At 42.7% G+C, this 21,111-nt stretch overlaps 1 protein-coding gene across 5 annotated transcripts in view; it reads left to right on the forward strand.

The window, feature by feature from the left end:
• Window positions 1–18,411, forward strand: part of LOC140735630 (epithelial sodium channel subunit beta-like) — a 54,718-nt gene extending 36,307 nt beyond the window's left edge. For all 5 annotated transcript variants that reach the window (XM_073060896.1, XM_073060899.1, XM_073060898.1 and 2 more), the window contains 5 exons: window positions 4,548–4,626; window positions 10,264–10,321; window positions 13,453–13,514; window positions 14,009–14,084; window positions 14,810–18,411. In XM_073060896.1, the coding sequence (XP_072916997.1) occupies window positions 4,548–4,626; window positions 10,264–10,321; window positions 13,453–13,514; window positions 14,009–14,084; window positions 14,810–15,163 (629 nt within the window). In that variant the 3' untranslated portion in view covers window positions 15,164–18,411. The remainder of the gene's footprint in view (window positions 1–4,547; window positions 4,627–10,263; window positions 10,322–13,452; window positions 13,515–14,008; window positions 14,085–14,809) is intronic.
• Window positions 18,412–21,111: the final 2,700 nt, after the last annotated feature.

A 21,111-nucleotide genomic window follows, 5' to 3' on the forward strand; every position in this document is an offset into this window, starting at 1 on the left:
CCGGAATCAGAATCAGGTTTAATGGGGGTTCTTAATGATGGATGCCACCTTTTAGAGGCATCGCTCCTTAAGGAAGTCCTGGACCTTTGCACATTGTGGAGATGGGTGTAAACCAAGAGCGTTTGTAATTAGTATGTTCAAATGATATCCATCATAGTGAGCGTATGAAATTCTTAGCTTTCTATTATAGTTTATAGAGAGTGCATTGGCCAGGTTCCATATGAATTATAGCACATGTAATAAAATGGCACAGTTCTGTCATGAATTATAGAGGCTATATAGCTTAGGGATCTCATAAGGATTGTACATCAATGGCAGGGTTCTATTACGTAATATGGGGAGCATTTTAAATTGACAGAGACCCATCACGAATAAAAAATAACAGGGTTATTTGCACTCTGTGTAAATGAAACTGGCTCATTTCATAAATTGTAGAAGTGTAATAGATTGACAGAGTCCTCTCATGTATTATAGTGAGTGCATTACACTGACAAGCTACGGTAACTGATTAAGGGAAAGAATTCCATCAAGATCACAGTGAGTGGTTTCAATTGTTCGTGTCCTGCCGGAGATAATAGGGAGTGCATTAAAGAGGGTTGTAGAGAGTGCATTACCTTGACAGATTTCCATCAAGGATTATTTAGATTGTAATTAATCGATAGTTATACAACTCGGATTGTAGGGTCTAATAAACACAAGGTCCCATCGTGAATCTTAACGAGCATATTGAGTTACTATCACCATTTGTAGAGTATTTATTACACTGAGACGTTTCTTTCAATGGCTCTAGTCAGTGTATTGAAGTAACAGGGACCCAACAAGAATTGCAGACCCAATTATGGAGTGCGTAATAAACTGAAAGAAATCCATCGCAGATTGCTGACAACATATTAAAGTGGCAGCACCCTATTAGGAAATATAGATAGCTTAATAAATTGGTAATTCAATCCCCTGCAGTAGTTAACCAAACTTAACTGTAGGTCCTGTCGCAGACGATGGAAAGTGTATTAAAATAAGAGAGTGTCTTACAATTGTAGAAAATGAATGAAACTCAAAGACACACCATGCAATTTAAGGAACACATCGTGCATTGAAGCAGAAGAAACTACGATTCGTGCATGACAAATGGGTGATTGATGGCTGCCACACAGTCAGCTAAAGGGCAAATAACTTCGAGCATATGACTCTGATTGGTAATTTTGACAATACAAGGAAGGCCTTATATTGTCAGCTCTGTATCACACATATTGGATTAACAGAATACCATTATAGATTACAGATTATGTATTGAACTCAAGGCTTTGATCATGAACTGTAGCAAGAATTTCCAATTGGCAGGGTCGCAGCAAGGATTATCATATTGATGACCGGTTTCCAGTACAAGTTGCGGAGAGTGTATTAACGTGACAGTGATCCATCTGAGAGCTGAAAATGAGATTAGGTCATTGGTGGCTACATGGACACAATGGGCCAAAGGGTCTTCCTCAACATTGTATGACTCAATGACTATCAATATTGATATTGAACTAAACAGTATCCCATCGCAAAATTTAGAGAGTGTATTAAAAATATAGTCTAGTTATCAAATATGAATAGGGTATTAAACTGACAGTGCCCCAGCCGGGATGTTTTAAATCATTTGTTCTGTTACTGAATCACATTAGCAATGTATTGGGTTACATTACTGAATGCAGAGTATGGAGCTAAAATGACTAGACCCCCCCCCCCCCCTATAGATTACAGACACTTTAACAAACTGTCAAGATCTTAAATTTATTACACAGAGTGTATTAAACGGACAGGTCTTATCTTACATTTTAAGAAGTTTATTGCTGGTACCATCACAGAATACAAAAGAGATTTTACAACAATCAGAGAGCCATGCAGCATAGAAATAGGTCCTTCAGCCCAGCTGGAGCTCAAGTACCAAATGAAGCAGGTGTCAAACTGATGTACTTCTATAATGATTTATAGAGCTTATCAAACTATTGAAGTTCCAGTTATACAGATTTTATTAAACTGAGGAAGTCCAACAAAAAGTGTAGGGTTTATTGATTTGACGGGGATGGAAAACATGATTAAAGGTTGCATCTTGGGATTTACAGACTGTACAAACCCACTGAATTTAGAGCATTTAGTAAACTGCACAAGGTCCCATCAAAATTATTGGGTGTGTTTTAAACTGAAAAGTTTCCCAGACAAATGACAGAGATTACTAATCCCATCAGGAATGGTGGATACTTTATTAATAGGAATAATTAATATTCCTAGGCAGCCGGGGATTCGGCGCTGGGCTCTTCCCTCTTCACTCGCAGTTACTGAGGGAATCCTGGTTAGTTTCTTTTCCTCCGCTTAGTAATATGCTTAATATGGACTGATGGGCACCTATCATGGAATACAGGTGGTTATTAAGCAGGCTTTGCCCCACCACAGAATTTAGAGCATCACACACAAAATGCTGGAGGAACTCAGCAGGCCAGGCAGCATTTATGAAAAAGAGTAAACTGTCAACGTTCGAGCCAAGACCCTTCATCGGGACTGGTGAGAAATGATGAGAAGGCAGAGTAAGAAGGTGGGGTAAGGGGAGGAGGAAGTGCAAGGTGAAACCGCAGGCATAAAGAGCTGGAAGCTGATTGGTGAAAGAGTTGACGGGCTGGAGAAGGGGGGTCTAATAGGAGAGGACAGAAGGCCATGGAAGAAAGAAAAAGGGGAGGAGCACCAGAGAGAGGTAATGGGTAAGTAAGGAGGTAAGGTGAGTGAGGGAAAATGGGAATGGGGATGGTGAAGGAGGAGGGGCAATTACCAGATGAACTGATAAAAGGTCTTGGCCCAAAATGTCGACTGTGCTCTTTTCCGTAACTACTGCATAAACTTCTGAGCTCCTCCAGCATTTTGTGTGTGTTGTTTGGATTTCCAGCATCTGCAGGTTTCTCTTGTTTGTGACAGAATTTAGAGTATGGATTAAACCTACTGAGTAGTATTAGACTAAAAAATCAAGGGGGTGAGTTGGTAGGTTAATAGGCCACTGTAAAATTCTCTCGTGTGTGGGGACAAGGGAAGGGGATAGAGGGAGTGAAACTGACTATATTGTGTGTCAGAGGGAGAGAGAGACTGTGTGGGGGAGAGAAAGAAGCAGTGTATGTGTATGAGAAGTGAGAGAGAGAGAGAGAGAGAGACTGTGTAAGGGAAGGGAGGAGAGAGAGGAACTGACTGTCTGTGAGAGAGAAAGAAAATGCGTGTGTGTGGTGTGTACTGGAATCTAGGGGGAGTTGGTGGCAATGTGGAGACAATTAGCAAAGGGTTTCACATGAGATAAGTGTGTAATTGATGGTTAGTGCAGACTCAATGATCGGATGTGTTTGTTTGCATGAGTTGACCTCTACTGGGCCCAATACGCTTGTCAGATCCAAGAGCTGAAAGCTGCCACAGAATCTGGTACCACACATTATCTCATCTCTGGGGAAACATCCTATGTGTCATTCCATGCCTTACAGAAGGGATTTCTGGATAGGCTGCTCTTCCATTCTTCCTCGCCCCAAACTTGCATTTAAAGTCAATATGGAAATCTGTTCTGCTGTCTAGCAACAGAAGAATCTATGTGCGATTGATTCCCCTACTTTATGTTGTGGATGTGTGCTGGTTTACAGGCTGCCAGTCATTTCTACTGCCTGGACCATCAATGTCCTATGGAGTCACAGAATGTGAGGTTGTAGCCCCATTTTGAGTGTTGAAGGAGCTGCTTCATAGATTCCATTCTGGCTCCATGCCAATGGAGTACAGGGACAAGCAGCGAGCACGAGGCACTCAGTCAGTCATGGTTCCTCCAAGTCAGGGCTCCTCGTTAGACCAAACCCTGGGCCATCAGTCTGCCCCTCAGTCGAAGTTACATCTAAGCCCTGGTGTCTCTGGGAAACAAGCCCAACTGACTCATAGGTGGCATTTTACCAGACACCTCAAGGGATGGATCACATCCTGGAATTGGGGAAGTAATGGCGAAATTTCAAATAAAAATATTTTAAATCATAAGAACAAAGCAAGCAAAACACATTCAGAACACAGGTCTGGGGATGAAGGCCATATAAAAACAGAGTATGTCCAGCTAAAGAATCCTGTTGAAGAACATAGTATATTAAATAGACGAGGTCCCATCAGAGGTTCAGAATAAATTTATTATCGAAGTATGTATGTGCTACCATTTACTATCTTCAGATCCATTTTCTTGTCGGCAAAATGGATCCAGGCACTCTGTTAAACTGGTTTCCAATGTCCCTGTATTATGCCAATGAAAATTGCTTGCATATAAATGAGGGATAAGCTCAGGATTCTACATATGGCTTGTAATAGAAAGGAGAAAGGAACTGTTCACATTGTATTCATAGGTTATGGCCCATTTCCCTTGAAGGAAAGTTAGATAAAGATTGAAAAAGCAATCAAGAGATATGGTGTAAGGCAATTTACATTCTAATTTGCAGTGCTATTTGCTGACTTGGGGGTAAATGACCTCCTTATGCTGTCGAGTTCAACTTCTACTATGTTACCTTCACCAGGTTACTGCTATTACACCCTGAGAGAGCAGATTGAAGTAGAGAATTCCAGATGCCTGGAGATATGCAAGCAACCCTGCAAGTGAGTACTGCTCAGCTCCTTAAGGTCAATACTGCCCAGGAAGGTTACTTTGGCCAGCATTTCCATACAAGCTCACGGCACTCCCCTTCCAGTGTACAGTGTCCTGGGATGACTGCCGACATTTGTTCAGCAGTCCTGAAGCCGATTCCAGCTACTGTTGACTGTATACAATATGTGAACTGTTACCCCACCTTCACCCCCACCCTACTCCAGTTTGGAAACACCTCACAAATTCTTACATTTAAATTTTCAGTCCCGCTATAAAAAGGAAGGTGTTCAAATAACCTGAAGGCATGGGATGGAGGGGGAAATGTAGGCAAGGTGACCAGCACTGCCATCAACTCTGGTAGACCACCTCCTCAAGAGACTCCTTCACCAGGAGTCATGTGGTGCTTTCCCAAAGTATGTGAAATGGATGGAGCAGGCAGGGGAAGTGTCAGAGGAGGAGGGGGAAGGCAACGTGTATAAACCATGTCATACAGATCACCAACATCTCACATTCCATCCATAATTTATGCCAGCTGATCTTAGACAGATGGCAGCACAGGTTCAAGAGTGAGTAAAAAGATAGAAAGGGCAGTGTTATCAAGATACAATGCATGATGAGTAGTAAGGGAACAGAAGATACACTGGTGTTATATTTGTAACTTCAGAAACTAATCAAAAACACAGGAGCCCAGGATATTGTCTACTTAGTTTTTCTTTGCTGAGGCACACACATATGATGTGGTGGCATAATGATGTATGCCATTTGCATACTTTTACATATAACCCATAATGAATTTTGTAGATAAACAAAGAAACAAACAATATATTGAAATATTGAATACACTGCTTAGCTATAAATTCCAACTGAATACAGAAAGCATCTCAACTCAAAAATGTAACCCTCTGCTCTCTAGTATGTATGTGTATGTGTGTGTGTGTGTATATATATACACACAGGAGAGACTTGTGGCCTCCTCCATGTTGGTCGAAGGAGTTGATTCTGGGACTGCAGGAATTAGTTGTGACAGCTCTGGACATCGTTCTTCTCTAACAATTGACTCTGCTCTCCTCAGCTGATCAATGTGTTGTCTCCAGATGATATCAGACACAATCTCCACTGTGTAGGAGAGTGGTCTAGTTCTGTCGTTAATCTTTCCAACAACCCACGTTTGATCACCTCTGTAGTCCCTCGTCAGGAATGCTTGTCCAGAAGCGTCAAACCTCCTTGTTTGAGGATCCTTCAATTTGTCTCAACTGTTTGTCTTGCATACTCCATCTGAGACAGTGTTTGAGGAGATCCAAGTGTGAACACAAAGGACGACCCAGGAACAGCATAGCTGGTGAGTTGTTGGTTGCTGAGTGTGCTGCACTGCAATATGCAAGGAAGAAACTGGTGAGCTTCTGATTCAGTGTCAGTGTATTGCGTTCTGCTGATGTTGCTCACAGTGTGCTCTTTAAATACTGGACAAACCTTTCTGCCAGGCCACTTGTAGCTGTGTGGTATGGTGCAAATGTAATATGTCCTATTCCATTGACTTTCAGGAATGCCTGAAGCTGTTCCACAATGAACTGTGGAACACCAGTTCTTGAGAAGAGTCTTCTCAACAAATCAACAGTGCAGACAAGATGATTGAGAACACTTCTGGCCACTTTGTAGCTGCATCCATTACTACCAAGAAATTTGTGGCCATGAACGGTCCGGCAAAATCTACATGAATCCTCTGCCAGGGTAATGCAGGCCATTCCCAGGGATGGAGAGGTGCTGCTCTTGGTATCCCGAGCAGTACACGGCAAGCTGCCTGATCTGCTGATCTATCCCAGGACATCAGACAAAGCTTCGAGCCAATGCTTTCATTTTGATCATGCCTAGATGACAGGCATGTAGCTCCTCCAACACTTTAGCTCTCAGCTTCCATGGTACAACTGTCAATCCCCACATGAGGCAACCCACATCAAGTTCATCCTGGTGCTGGTAAAAATGAGGAAACTGGAGTTTCTGCTGCACATTCCAGCCATTTTGGGTGGCCATGTAGACCTGAGACAGTCTGGGGTCTTTTCTGCTTTCCCTTTAGATCATTTCTGCTGTCATAGGAAGACTTTTGGCTTGCCATTAGGGAGAATACGTTAAGAGAAGTGTCCTCTTTTGTCAATTTTTCAGGTATTTCCTTTTCCAAGGGTAAATGGGCATTCCATCAGCATTTTCATGATGAGTTGTTCTCTTGAATTCGATCTTGTAGTTATGTCTTCCGAGAAACAGAGCCCAGCTCTGCATTTGTGGTGCCACTGTTAGTTGAATACCCTTCTGTGGATTGAAAATGTACACTAGTGGTTGATGGTACTGGTAGAAATATTTTACACCCCAAACCAGACTCAAGGCCTTTCAGTCAATATGTGCATAATTTTCTCTGCAGTGGTAAGGGAATGAGGTGCAATTATTATGGGGCATTTGCTTCCATCACTCATAACATGTGACATGGCTGCACCTGTACCAGAAGGTGAGATGTCACAGGCAAGCTTCACTGGACGATGTGGATAATAATGTGTGAGTACAATGAGATGTCACTATTTCCTTTACCTTTTTGAAAACCAGCTCACAATGCTTTATCCATTGTCATTTGTTTGTGATCTGTACTTATGAGCTCAAGGAGTGAAACACAGTAGCCAGGTTTGGTAGGAACCTGTTATAGTAATTGACAAATCCTAAAAAGATCCACAACTGTGACACTTCCTTTGGCCTTGAGGCATCCACCACTGCTTGATTTTTCTCAGAGCATTTGTGTAATTCTCGTGAGTCAATGGTGTAGCCACAGTAAGTGATGCTTGGTTTAAAGAATTCACACGTGTTGCATCATGCTCTGAGCCCATAATCCTCTAATCTTTTTAACACTGTCTTGAGATTTTGGAGATGTTCCTTATAATCATTATCAGTAACAACGATGTCATCCAAGTAACTCTGAGTGCCTGGAAGGTCTTGCAGCACCTAGTCCATAGATTTTCTGCCAGAGGGCATGTGCAGATGCTACTCCAAAAATAAGCCTATTATGGTGATAAAGCCCTTTTGTGTTTATCATGAGAAATACTTTGTGCTCCTCTTCCATCTCCATCTGTAGATAGGCCTCAGCTAAGACCAATTTGCTGAAGTTTATCTTCCAGAAAGGTTTGCAAAGATATTCTGTATCCTGGGCAGAGGTTGTTGATCTACTTTCAGCACCGGGTTGATGGTGACCTTAGAATCACCACGGATCCTGACAGGCTCATCTTCTTGGCTACTGGGACCACTGGCGTTGCCCGTGTGCTCAACCTTGGAAAGAATTCCTTCAGACTCCATACATTCTAGCTCACAAGCTACTTTATTGAAGAGGGTATAAGGAACTGGATATGCTTTGTAAAACTTGGGTGTGGCATTTTCATTTAACACTATTTTACCTTTGATATGCTTGAGTTTTCCAGTGTCATCCTCAGACACTGCTGTGCTTTGTTGGAATTGCTGAAACACCCAGCCAGCATCCATTTCCATTTTAATTAATTTGCCGTTCACTTTTGGTGTAAGCCATTTTGCTTGTCTCTTGTGTGTTTTCACACTGTAAATCTCAAGGCTACTCAGTCCTGTGTCACTCTCATCATTATCAGATTTTTCATCAACAGCATGTAGGTTAGATCTCTTTTAGAAACTGCAACTTGACATTTTAATATTTTTCTCTTTCTATGCAGTCTATTTATTTTTGTCTGCCCAACATGCTCTTTGTATGTGACCTACTTTGTTGTATTCTATGAAAGTTTTGTGTTTAAGCCTGCATTAGTTTGGTGTATGCAAGCCCCTGCCACAATGGTAGCACAATTTGTTCAGCCAGGAAGGTTTCTGTTTTACATTGCAATTTTGTTTTACACTTCCGTTCATTCCTGACCAACTCAATTGCGTCTCTGGCTATTGTTTCCATTGATGTAGCGATTTCAACTGTGAGTTGTGCTTCGGTTAGGGATCATTTTTGAATGCTTTCTTGTAAGATTCCATAAATTAAAGTTTATCAGTGCATCTTTAAGCCCATCACTGAACTGACAATGCTCGGATAATTTCTTCAATTCAGCCACATTAGCTACAGTGGACTACCCTTACTTTTGATTCTGCTTATGAAACCTCAAGATTTCTGCAATCAACAGTGGTTTCAGTTCTAAATGATATTGCATTATATTCACCTTACCAGCAAAACTCATTTTGGCTGGTATGGTTGGACCAGTTAAACTTCTAAGTAAACTGTATAATTTTCCACCCAATACACTCAGCAACACTGGTACTCATTTCTCATTGGCTATTTCATTTACTTCAAAATACTTCCCAATTCATTCAATACGCATTATCCAGTTATCTGATGCACAATCAAACATGTTTATCTTTCCAATGTAGCCTGCCATTTCTGCTTTTTTAAAATTTTATTATTGTCACCCAGTACTCACTGTTTATGAACCTGTGGCAGGACTTGCTGCTTATTAATTTCATCCGTTTCCTGCCATTTTTTAACTCGGCCGTCTCTCTCCCCTTTTGAAGAAAAATGTGCTGCACTTCAACAGGTAGGTAGTCATCTTGGGTTTATTTTAAAACTTCCTCATCACCACTGTTATGTTTTTTTAACCTCAGAAAATAAAAGAAAAACAAGGGAGCCTGAGATATTTGTCTACTTAGTTCTTTACTTTAGTGAGGTACTCACATATGACGTGATGGTGTAATGTGAAATATGCCATGCACGTGCATGTTACATATAACCCATAATGAATTATGTAAACAGAGTGCTTAATCAAACAATATGTTTACAGTATTACTCAAATATTATTGAAATATTAAATACACTACAAATGGCATGAAGAAGTAGGAGAGGGCAAAGAAATGCAGGGGTTGGGCAATATACAGGCTGAGTTATTTCTGGGATAAGACAAACCAGAGCTAAGTCAATGGAGGATGAGGCAATGCTCCATGTGGCAGAGGAGGAGAGCACTCTGAAGGGTGAAACAGTAGGTAAGACAATGGAGGTGTCCGAAAATGTACTGGAGGGGGAGGCAAAGGAGGTGAGGAATGGAACACAAGGCAATGGAGGGTGATCACTGGAGGATAAGACACTGAGAAGGGTTCTGCTATCTATGTGATTTGGAGATGTTTATGCAGATATGAAGAGGCCAATTTTAAAAGTGGGTAATGAATTAGGTTAAAACAAAAAGGGAGACAGCAAATTGGGGAGTGGTGTGGGAGATGAGAGGGAGAGAAGGAGAGGTGGGATAAAAGATAATAAGGAGGAGAGATTTTGAGGGTCAAGGAGAGGGACATGAAAGATGCCCAGAGAGAACAGATAGACACTGAGAGGAACTCAGAGGATTAAGCAGCATCTGTGAAGGGAAAGGAATTGTCAATTTTCCAGTTTGAGAAGCCACATCAGCACCAAAATAGGGTTTTGACCTGAACATAAACAATTCCTTTTACCCTGAAATGCTGCTTAACCCTCCAAGTTCCTGCAACAGTTTGTTTTTGTTTTTTTGCTCCAGATTCCAGCATCTGGAGTCCCTTGTGTCTCTCGGATTCTGGGAGGAGTAGAGAAGACCAAGAAGAAAAGCTTAAGAGACAGTCTTTGAAGTAAACCAACTCACCAACTTCTTTCCCTACAGTGAGACCCAATATAGACTGACCATCTCTATGGCAGATTGGCCATCGGAATCCTCAGAGGTAGGCCCAAGCACCGACTGCCTGGTAAAGAGTAACTGGCCGGCTGCCCCAGTGGCTTGATTTGTGACTACTGAATACCTCAGTTTCAGGATTCATTCCCTTTTCCCTGTGCTGATATTGGATGGGGACACTACCCACTGTGGGTTGAGAAGATGGGTAATTGGCTGGGTCAGGAAAACAGGTCACATTACTTACTGTCCATATTAACACAGCACACTAGGGACGGATTTCTGGGTTGCTGGAGTGGGTGCTAAGAGGTTATAGGAGCTTGTGGTAACCTGGCAACTATGCAAAGTAGAATGGAATCTCTACTTTCTTGTCAAATTACCGTTAAAAATGAATAGCTGAGGTAGAAATATTCCTTTATTCAGAAAAACTACAAATCCATTATCCCAGAAAACACAGAACCTAGAAAGGAACAGACTGTTCAGCCCACAGTGTTTGTGTCAACCATGATGGCAGTTTAAGCTAATCCCATCTGCCTACATGTGGTCGCTATCCCTCCCTCCCCTGCCCATTCACGTGCTTGTGTGAATGGGTGACACAGTAGCACAGCAGTTAGAGTAATACAATTACAGCACTAGGATCAATTTCACTGCTTTCTGGAAGGAGTTTGTACGTTCTCCCCATGACCACACAGATTTCCATCTACTTCCCAAAGTCGTATGGTCTCATGGGTGTAAGTGGGCAGTGTGGACTTGGTGGGTCAGAAGGTCCTGTTTCTGTGCTGTATCTCTGAATAAATGTCTCTTAAGGAAAAAAAAATGGGCTTGCTTTATGAATGAGGTGAGAGGACATGGTCCTGTGATTACCTGGAACACAGTCCAGCATTGCTACGTAGCTGTGGTGAGATAGTATGACTGTGGAATCAGGATTGATACAGAGCAGCAGTCATTTGGATTTTCTTGGGATTAATATGGGTGTGCAGAATGCAACTGAAGCAGTAAGTGTAATTTTAGATTTGAGCCGTGCTTTAGAGAGATGGCAAGGCAGGGGCATTAGATTGTGGTTTAGAGGGGTCTGTGAGGGAAGAGTGAGTATCGCTTTTAATTTCTGGCTGATACATGGCAAAATGATATAGCAATATTGGACTGGGTTTGACAGTCTGTGGAGGTATTAGTGTGATGAGTTCAGTTTGGGACGGGACTAGGCTGTGTAGCAGTGGGGTTAGGTTTGAATACATGATAGAGATTGGAAAGAGAGGAGGGACTCGTTTTATTTGATGCAGCCCAGTGGGAGGGCATTTTGCTGGAGCAGCCTGGATTATGTCAAGAGCGTGAGGTACTTGAGTAGTTGTGGGGTCAGAGTGTGCCACTGGAATGATACTCTTATTGGCAAGGGGCACTGAGGGGCGATGAGGAAACAGGAATACTTTGGGGTTGATAAGGGCTATGGGAAGTGAATCGGTAAAATTTGTTTGGGATTGCGAAAGTCACAGAGAGATCAGACCAGCAGGATTAGTTTGGACTTGATGCGTGGATGTTCAGAGAGGTCAAGGCAGTAGGATTAATTTGGGATTGGAATAGAGGATGGGCAGAAGGATTAATAGTGACCTAAATGGCTGCCTTTTACACTGAAACCTTTGCAGTGTGAAAAGAACTATTCCACAGCCTGATCTGTGTAATTGAGCTACGTATTCTGCCCCTGAAACCTCGGTCCTTCAACAGGGAAATGTCCAGCTGAACTGATTGCAAACTGTGGCTACACCAGCTGCAATTGAAGATTTGTTCATCTCTTCCCTTTGTTTCCCCTCTGTTTGATTTGTAGTTGACACTGTGCTAGCAGAGGGACTGGACAAAGGATTAGCTTATGACATGTTTAATGACCATTACTCTAACAGCCCACCCCTCCCACCCCCAGTCATTCTTTGGTGTTTTAAGTACTTCTGAAATGCAGTATCAGCAGGAAAAGCAGCAGCCAAGGTGTGCACAGGAAACTCCTAGTAACAATTTGTCCCAAGGGCTGATTTCTCCCCCTTTTCTCACTTAAGGTTATCAGCAGTTGATTGGAGGTGGAATGTGACTCCAAGCAGTCTCTTGTGCAACAGTGGCAATTTACCAAGAAAATAAATTATCTAAAGGTCAGAGGGAACAAAAGCTAAAACAATGTTTCCTCCAAAATAAAATGCAGTGAGCGGGGGTTATGTGCATAAAATCAGCTCAGTCTCTGAAGTAACATAGTCATCAAAGTTAATTACTTGGAAATTTACCCAATCACTTCACTCTGGTTGGCTATATTGTTACAATTCCTAGAAGTTCCAGTACAATATCAGGGAACTGGAATAGTGTCAATATTATGAGCCTAGACTAGTTGGATCATTGCCTCACCACATAAAATTTCAATTGATTTATCAGCTATAAGAATGTTGGGTACCTTCACAGGCATGATAGGCAAGCATACCCATCTTTTCTTAAGGCATGGCATAAGCCAATGGCTTGAGCAGACTTGTGGTTAGTGGAGCTGGAGGGCAATGTTTCTGGGGAAATCAGACTCAGCTAGGATGAATGTTATGGGAAGACAGGGTTGTAGTGATATAAACTGCTGCGAGCAGGGGCCCGATGGGAATGAACTGTTACAAAGTCAGTTCAATTAGTTTGTGGTTTGCCAGAGGTTCTTTAAAGACCATTTTGCCCCAGGGATGCACAGCACAAGCACTCCAAGGTAACACGTCCATATTTTTCTGTAATTCTGAAGTTCTCCAGCCCACCATTGCATAATGCCCTGATGTAAAAATATAATCTGGGTTACAAGGATAAGTTACAAAGAACCTGCTTGAAATTTCTGAGCAATGTGAGATATGGCTGAGTAGTGTTATTATCTCACAGCTCCTGCCACCTAACTGACCCCTGGCCTTTGCTGCTGACCATGTGGAGTTTGCATGTTGTCTCTGTAGATCTCCTACAGGTGTTCCAGAATCTTCCTATATCTCAAAGAGGTTAATTGGCCACTGTAAATTTCTCCATTGTAGGGGGGGTGGAAATAAATTGGGGAATGAGACTGATGGGATTGCTCTGAGAACCAGCATAGACTCAAAGGGCCAAATGGCCTCCTCCCTGGCATTAAAATATTAAATTTGTTCTGACAAACTTACAATACTAGTGTCTGAGCTTGTTTCTGAATTTAACTTTCAGGACTGGATTTATTCTGTTTTATCTTATGAGAGGGATTACTCAACTACGATTACTGTAAACAGGTAAGCTCATGGTTGGCTGAGTATTGGGATCCGTTCTTAAAAACATCTGGAGAAGGTTGGAAGGGTCTTTGATTTTTCCAAAATTCATTTCATTCTGTTGGTACCTGACATGGAGATGCAATCAGCAAACCCATGAAAATAATAGAACGTCCACAGTACATCTGCACATCACAGATTCGGAGAAGAATTCCCTTGAGACAACTGAGATTCATTGGACTATTGACAGAAAAAAAACTGACAGTCAAAGAATGAATTTCTTTTGAAGGTGGAGTGATGATCTAATTAAGATGTTTACAATGATTAAGTTATCAATAGGGTCAATAAAGAGAAACTGCAACTGTGCATCCCCAACCTTCCCCCCACCCTAACCACTCAGAGGAGTTTGGAACAAGGAGAGCTGGAACGGTGTGTTGGACAGGTAACAGGCACTGTCAAATGAATGAGAAAATAAATCAGAAAAAAAGTTTTTAATTGTAATCTCAATTTTTTAACAGATCAAGTGTCCTGAAACTAAACCTGTATTTCCAAGAGATTAATTTCAGGACAATACAAGAGGACCCAGCCTTAACAGTAAGTTTCCATAGTACATATAATCCTTTTCGACGTTCATTCTGCCTGTCACAGCTGAGGTTCACTCTACATTCTGGTTCCAGGCAAAATGTCACGCATGAGGTGTGCAGAACCAAAGGGTACAAAACTCAGGCTTGGAAGGAGTATCCCATTGCTGGGGTAGAATCCATGAGCGGGAAGGATGTTCACAGATAGTTCGGAAGGTGTGGAACTACCTTCGTTGGGTGGCTAGGGTCCATTATTGGGGAGCATATGTGGATTTTCCGCCTAAGATAAGTTCCTCGTGTACTACGATGAGGCCACTCTCAGGGTGGAGAAGCAACACCTTATATTCCATCTGGGTAGCCTGCAACCTGATGGCATGAACATCAGTTTCTTCTTTCAGTCAAAAAAAACCCATCCCCTCCCCTCTTCCTCTACTCCCCACTCTAACCTTTTCCCTGCTCACCTGTTCATCACCTCCTCCTCCTTCCTTTTCTCATATGGTCCGCTCTCCTCTCCTATCAAATTCTTTCTTCTTCAGCTCTTTACCTTTCACATCCTCCTGGTTTCACCTACCACCTTCCAGCTATCTTCCTTCCTCTCTCCCCACTTTTTCGTTCTGCTGTCTTCCCCCTTCCTTCTCAATCCTCAAGGCCGCGGCCCAAAATGTAGGCTTTATTAATTTCCAAAGATGCTGCCTGGCCTGTTAGTACTTTGTGTGTGTGTTGTTTCTACTCTTTCAGATTGACTGGCTTCCCTCCCAGCTGGGCGGACAGTTTGGGTTCTGGATGGGCGGGTCCATCCTGTGCATCATTGAACTGATGGAGATCATGATTGACTGCCTGTGGATCACTGTCATCAAGGTGGTGAAGTGGTTCATGGAGCGCAGGTCCCGCCGAGCTCAACCACGCTGCTCGCAATCTCCACCAAGCGTCAGTCAGTCAGTGGAGGAGCATGTGAACAGTGGATTCCAGCTGGAGCCGGAAGGAGGCCACGTGGAAAGGCTGTGTGCCTTGGGAATCCCGGGTACACCTCCTCCTCAGTACGACTCACTCCGGATCTATCCAATCAGCAAAGCCACCAACACTTGGCACTGAAGCTATAGTTAACGAATTCTGTTTGAGCTTTATTTCATGGACATTAATAGTGGATCTTCCAACATCCTCAGAGGGTATAAAAAAGAAAACAACTTGCTTGAATCTGGATGGCACAATACAGCTAGCTCACTAAATAGTCACATAGCTGGACCAGGAAAGAAAATAATTAGCATCTTTCAGAATCTCAGGCTGACTCAACTCACTTCAGATTGAAACATTTAATTATCTAAAGCAGAAAGCACAGCAGAAAATTTGCCCACAGTACATTCTCATAAACAGCATACCACCACCCAAGCAGGTACGATATTACAATGGGGTTTTTTTGGGAGGTAGTGCTCTGGAACCTAATAAATCCCACCAACCTCATAGCATCATCAGCCTGTGGGATGGACATCAAATTCTCAAATTTGCAGTATCCAATCCTCCTTTGTACCTTCCTGACCCGCTTAGAAACATAGAAAACCAACAGCACAATACAGGCCCTACAGCCCACAAAGCTGTGCTGAACATGTCCTTACCTTAGAAATTACCTAGGGTTACCCACAGCCTTCTATTTTTCTGAGCCCCATGTACCTATCCAGGAGTCTCTTAAAAGACCCTATCGTATTCGCCTCCACCACCATCACCGGCAGCCCATTCCACACACTTACCACTCTGCGTAAAAATAAACTTATCCCTGACATCTCCTCTGTACCTACTTCCAAGCATCTTAAAACTGTGCTCTCTCATGCTAGCCATTTCAGCCCTGCGAAAAAGCCTCTAACTATCCACAAAATCAATGCCTCTCATCATCTTATACACCTCTATCAGGTCACCTCTCATCCACTGTCGCTCCAAGGAGAAAATGCTGAGTTCACTCAACCTATTCTCAAAAGGCATGCTCCACAATCCAGGCAACATCCTTGTAAATCTCCTCTGCACCCTTTCTATGGTGTCCACATCCTTCCTGTAGTGAGGCGACCAGAACACAACACAGTACTCCAACTGGGGTCTAACCAGGGTCCTATATAGCTGCAACATTACCTCTCAGCTCTTAAATTCAATCCCATGATTGATGAAGGCCAATGCACCATATGCCTTCTTAACCACAGAGTCAACCTGTGAGTGTCCTATGGACTCGGATCCCAAGATCCCGCTGATCCTCCACACTGCCAAGAGTCTTACCATTAATACTATATTCTGCCATCATATTTGACCTACCAAAATGAACCACATCACATCTATCTGGGTTGAACGCCATCTGCCACTTCTCAGCCCAGTTTTACATCCTATCAATATCCTGCTGTAACTTCTGACAGCCCTCCTCACCATCCACAATACCTCCAACCTTTGTGTCATCAGCAAATTTACTAACCCATCCCTCCACTTCCTCATCCAGGTCATTTATAAAGATCACAAAGAGAAGGGGTCCCAGAACAGATCCCTGAGGCACACCATTGGTCACCGACCTCCATGCAGAATATGACCCGTCTACAACCACTCTTTGCCTTCTGTGGGCAAGCCAGTTCTGGATCCACAAAGCAATGTCCCCTTGGATCCCATGTCTCCTTACTTTCTCAATAAGCCTTGCATGGGGTACCTTATCAAATGCCTTGCTGAAATCCATATACACTACATCTACTGCTCTTCCTTCATCAATGTGTTTAGTTACATCCTCAGAAAATTCAATCAGGCTTGTAAGGCACAACCTGCCTTTGAAAAAGCCATGCTGACTATTCCTTATCATATTATGCCTCTCAGTATCTTTTCCATCAACTTACCAACCACTGAAGTAAGACTTACTGGTCTATAATTTCCTGGGCTATCTCTCCCTTTCTTGAATAATGGAACAACATTCCCAACCCTCCAACCCTCCGGAACCTCCCCCATCCCCATTGATGATTCAAAGATCACTGTCAGAGGCTCAGCAATCTCCTCCCTCACCTTCCACAGTAGTCTGGGGCACATCTTGTCTGGTCCTGGTGACTTATCCAACTTGATCCAAAAGCTCCAGCACATCCTCTTTCTTAATATCTACATGCTCAAGCTTTTCAGTCCATTGTAAGTCATCCCTACAATAGCCAAGATCCTTTTCCGTAGCGAATACTAAAGCAAAGTACTCATTAAGTACGTTTGCTATCTCGTCCAGTTCCATACACACTTTTCCACTGTCACACTTGATTGGTCCTATTCTCTCACATCTTATCCTCTTGCTCTTCACATATTTGTAGAATGCCTTGGGGTTTTCTTTAAGCCTGTCCGCCAAGGCCTTCTCGTTGCCCCTTCTGGATCTCCTAATTTCTTTCTTAAGCTCCTTCCTGCTAGCCTTATAATTTTATAGATCTCTATCATTACCTAGTTTTTTGAACCTTTCATAAGCTCTTCTTTTCTTCTTGACTAGATTTACAACAGCCTTTGAACACCATGATTCCTGTACCCTACCATCCTTTCCCTGTCTCATTGGAACTTACCTATGCAGAACTCCATACAAATATCCCCTGAACTTTTGCACGTTTCTTCCGTACATTTCCCTGAGAACATCTGTTCCCAATATATGCTTCCAAGTTCTTGCCTGATAGCCTCATATTCCCCCTTACTCCAATTAAACTTGCCCCCCATCACTCTATCTTTATCTCCCTCCCCCATATATCCATCTGCCCATCACCAACACACTCCTCCCACTCGTTCCCCATCCCATCCCCATTTTTACTCCATCTTCTTTAACTCTTTGACACTTCTAACACTTTCCAGTTTCTGACATAATTCCCAGAGTCACCCCCTCATCTCATCTGGATTCATCCGTCACCTACCAGTTATTACTCCACCTTTCCCCCTCTTTCTTTCCAATCCAGATGAAACGACTCAGCCCAAAATGTTGATTGCCCATATGCTTCCACAGATGCTGCCTCACCCACTAAGTTTGCCAGCATTTCCTATGTTGCTCACCGACACCATCTTCTGCAGTGCAGGCCTTTCTCGGTACTACACTGAACCTGGAGATGACCTGGTACAATAACCCTTCGCTCAAAGGCAGATGTGCTAACAATATTGAAACTGCAATACAGAATCAGGTTTAATCTCACTGGCAGATGTTGTGAATACAAGTTAGTCACAAGTACACTCCAAAATTATGATCAATAAACTAAGCAATAGGGCTATTAATTAAAAATAAGGGGGTTTAAATCATTACTTGCTCTGGAGAAATAAAAATATATTTATTTTTTTAAATGTTTTCTTTGGAAGATGGAAATAAATGTGTATGTCAGGAAGTCTGAAGTTGCGTGTTTCTTTTGTTCTAGAAACCTACCATAGTAATGACGTTTGCTTGAAACAATAATTGAAAATCAAAAAAGCCTGCAGATGCTGGAAATCTGAAATGAGCATGTAACATGCTGAAGGCATTCAACAGTATTAGCTTGGAGATTTCATCACAATCAGGAAATTAAGGGTACAAGTTATAAATTGATAGGTTGAGTAGAGGGGTGCATGGAATAGACAAGGGCAATGCCTCTGGAGAAGGCAGGGTGCTGAGGTGATTCCATTCTCTACAGAGCCCTCTGGCTTACAAATTAGTGAGAGAAACTAGCAGAGAGTTTAATTTGGACCGGATGAGATGTACCCCAGGCTACGGTGGAAGGCAAGGGAGGAGTTTTCTAAGCCTCTGGCGATGATCTTTGCATCATCAATGGGGACAGGAGAGGTTCCAGAGGATTGCAGGGTCACAAATGTTATTCCCTTATTCAAGAAAGGGAGAGAAAGCCCAGGAAATTATAGACCAGTAAGTCTTACTTCAGTGGTTGGTAAGTTGATGGAAAAGATACTGAGAGGCATAATATGATAAGGAATAGTCAGCATGGCTTTTTCAAAGGCAGGTTGTGCCTTATGAGCCTGATTGAATTTTTTGAGGATATGTCTAAACACATTGATGAAGGTAGAGCAGCAGATGTAGTGTATATGGATTTCAGCAAGGCATTTGATAAGGTTCCCCATGCAAGGCTTATTGAGAAAGTAATGAGGCCTGGGATCCAAGGAGACCTTGCTTTGTGGATCCAGAACTGGCTTGCCCACAGAAGGCAAGAGTGGTTGTAGACGGGTCATATTCTGCATGGAGGTCAATGACCAGTGGTGTGCTTCAGGGATCTGTTCTGGGACACCTACTCTTCGTGATTTTCATAAATGACCTGGATGAGGAAGTGGAGGGATAGGTTAGTAAATTTGCTGATAACACAAAAGGTTGGGGCTGTTGTGGATAGTGTGCAGGGCTGTCTGCGGTTACAGCAAGACTGGGCTGAGAAGTGGCAGATGGAGTTCAACCCAGATATGTGTGAGGTGGCTCATTTTGGTAGGTCAAGTACGATGGCAGAATATAGTATTAATGGTAAGACTCTTGGCAGTGTGGAGGATCAGAGGAATCTTGGGGTCCGAGCCCATAGGACCCTCAAAGCTGCTGCACAGGTTAACTCTGTGGTTAAGAAGGCATACGGTGCATTGGCCTTTGTTGACCGTGGGATTGAGTTAAGAGCCAAGAGGTAATGTTACAGCTATATAGGAACCTGGTCAGACCCCACTTGGAGGACTGTGCTCAGTTCTGGTCATCTCACTACAGGAAGGATGTGGAAGCCATAGAAAGGGTGCAGAGGAGATTTACAAGGATGTTGCCTGGATTGGGGAGCATGCCTTATGAGAATAGGTTGAGTGAACTCGGCCTTTTCTCCTTGGCGCAATGGAGGATGAGGGGTGACCTGATAGAAGTGTATAACATGATGAGAGGCATTGATCGTGTGGATAGTCAGAGGCTTTTCCCCAGGGCTGAAATGGCTAACATGAGAGGGCACAGTTTTAAGGTGTTTGGAAGTAGGTAACAGAGGAGATGTCAGGGGTAAGTTTTATTTTACATAGAGAGTGGTGAGTGCGTGGAATGGGCTGCCAATGATGGTGGTGGAGGCGGATACGATAGGGTGTTTTAAGAGACTCCTGGATAGGTACATGGAGCTTAGAAAAATAGAGGACTAGGTAATTACCCTAGGTAATTTCTAAAGTAAGTACATGTTCGGCACAGTATTGTGGGCCGAATGGCCTGTATTGTGCTGTAGGTTTTCTAGGTTTCTAATTGTGAGATATTGCATATTGGGAAGGCAGACAAAGTTAGAATGGTAGAGTCCTAGGGGGTGTTGCAGAACAGAGAGATCTAGGAGTAAAAGTCCATGTTCCCTGAAATTGGCATCACAGGTAAATAACATGGTGAAGAAAGCTTCTGGCATGCTGGCTTTCAGCAGTCAGGGCATTATAGAAGTTGGATGTCATATTGCCATTGTGCAAGATCTTGGTGCGGTTGCTTTTGGCAAATTAGTTCATTTTTGGTCACCCTGCTATAGGAAAAATTCCATTAAACTGGAAAGGGTATAGTGGAGATTTATGAAGATGTTTCTGGGACTTGAAGGACTGGATTATGAAGAATGATTGAACAGGTCAGGACTTTATTCATTGGAGCATAACATCATGAAGGCCAAGATAGGGTGAATGCATGTTTCTTCCTTCTGGAGCTGAAGAATTGAAACCTCGAGGAGTTTTGGGGTAAGTGGGGAGCAATTTATCAGAAAACTCAGGAGCAACATTTTTGAATAAGCTGCCAGAGAACGTGGTTGAGGCAGGTACATTAATAACAGATAAGAGGCACTTGGATAGGTATGTGAATAGGAAAGATTTAGAGGGATATGTTACAAATGCAGGCAAATAGGACCAAGTTAGATGGGGATCTTGTACAGCGTGGACCAGCTGAGGCAAAGAGGTTGCTTCTATGCAATGTGACTGTGACACGAAGATAAAAGGACATACAGGATATCAGCAGTAAAATACAGGTCAGAATTGTTGCAGAGAACTGAAGCCAAAAGGAAAATGCTGAGAAAGTCCAGTTGATCAAGTAGTAACAACTGAGAGAGGAGAAATGTGTTGTTATTACAGTTGTAATA

The sequence above is a fragment of the Hemitrygon akajei genome, chromosome 11, assembly GCF_048418815.1.
Source record: "Hemitrygon akajei chromosome 11, sHemAka1.3, whole genome shotgun sequence".
Lineage (NCBI taxonomy): Eukaryota > Metazoa > Chordata > Chondrichthyes > Myliobatiformes > Dasyatidae > Hemitrygon > Hemitrygon akajei.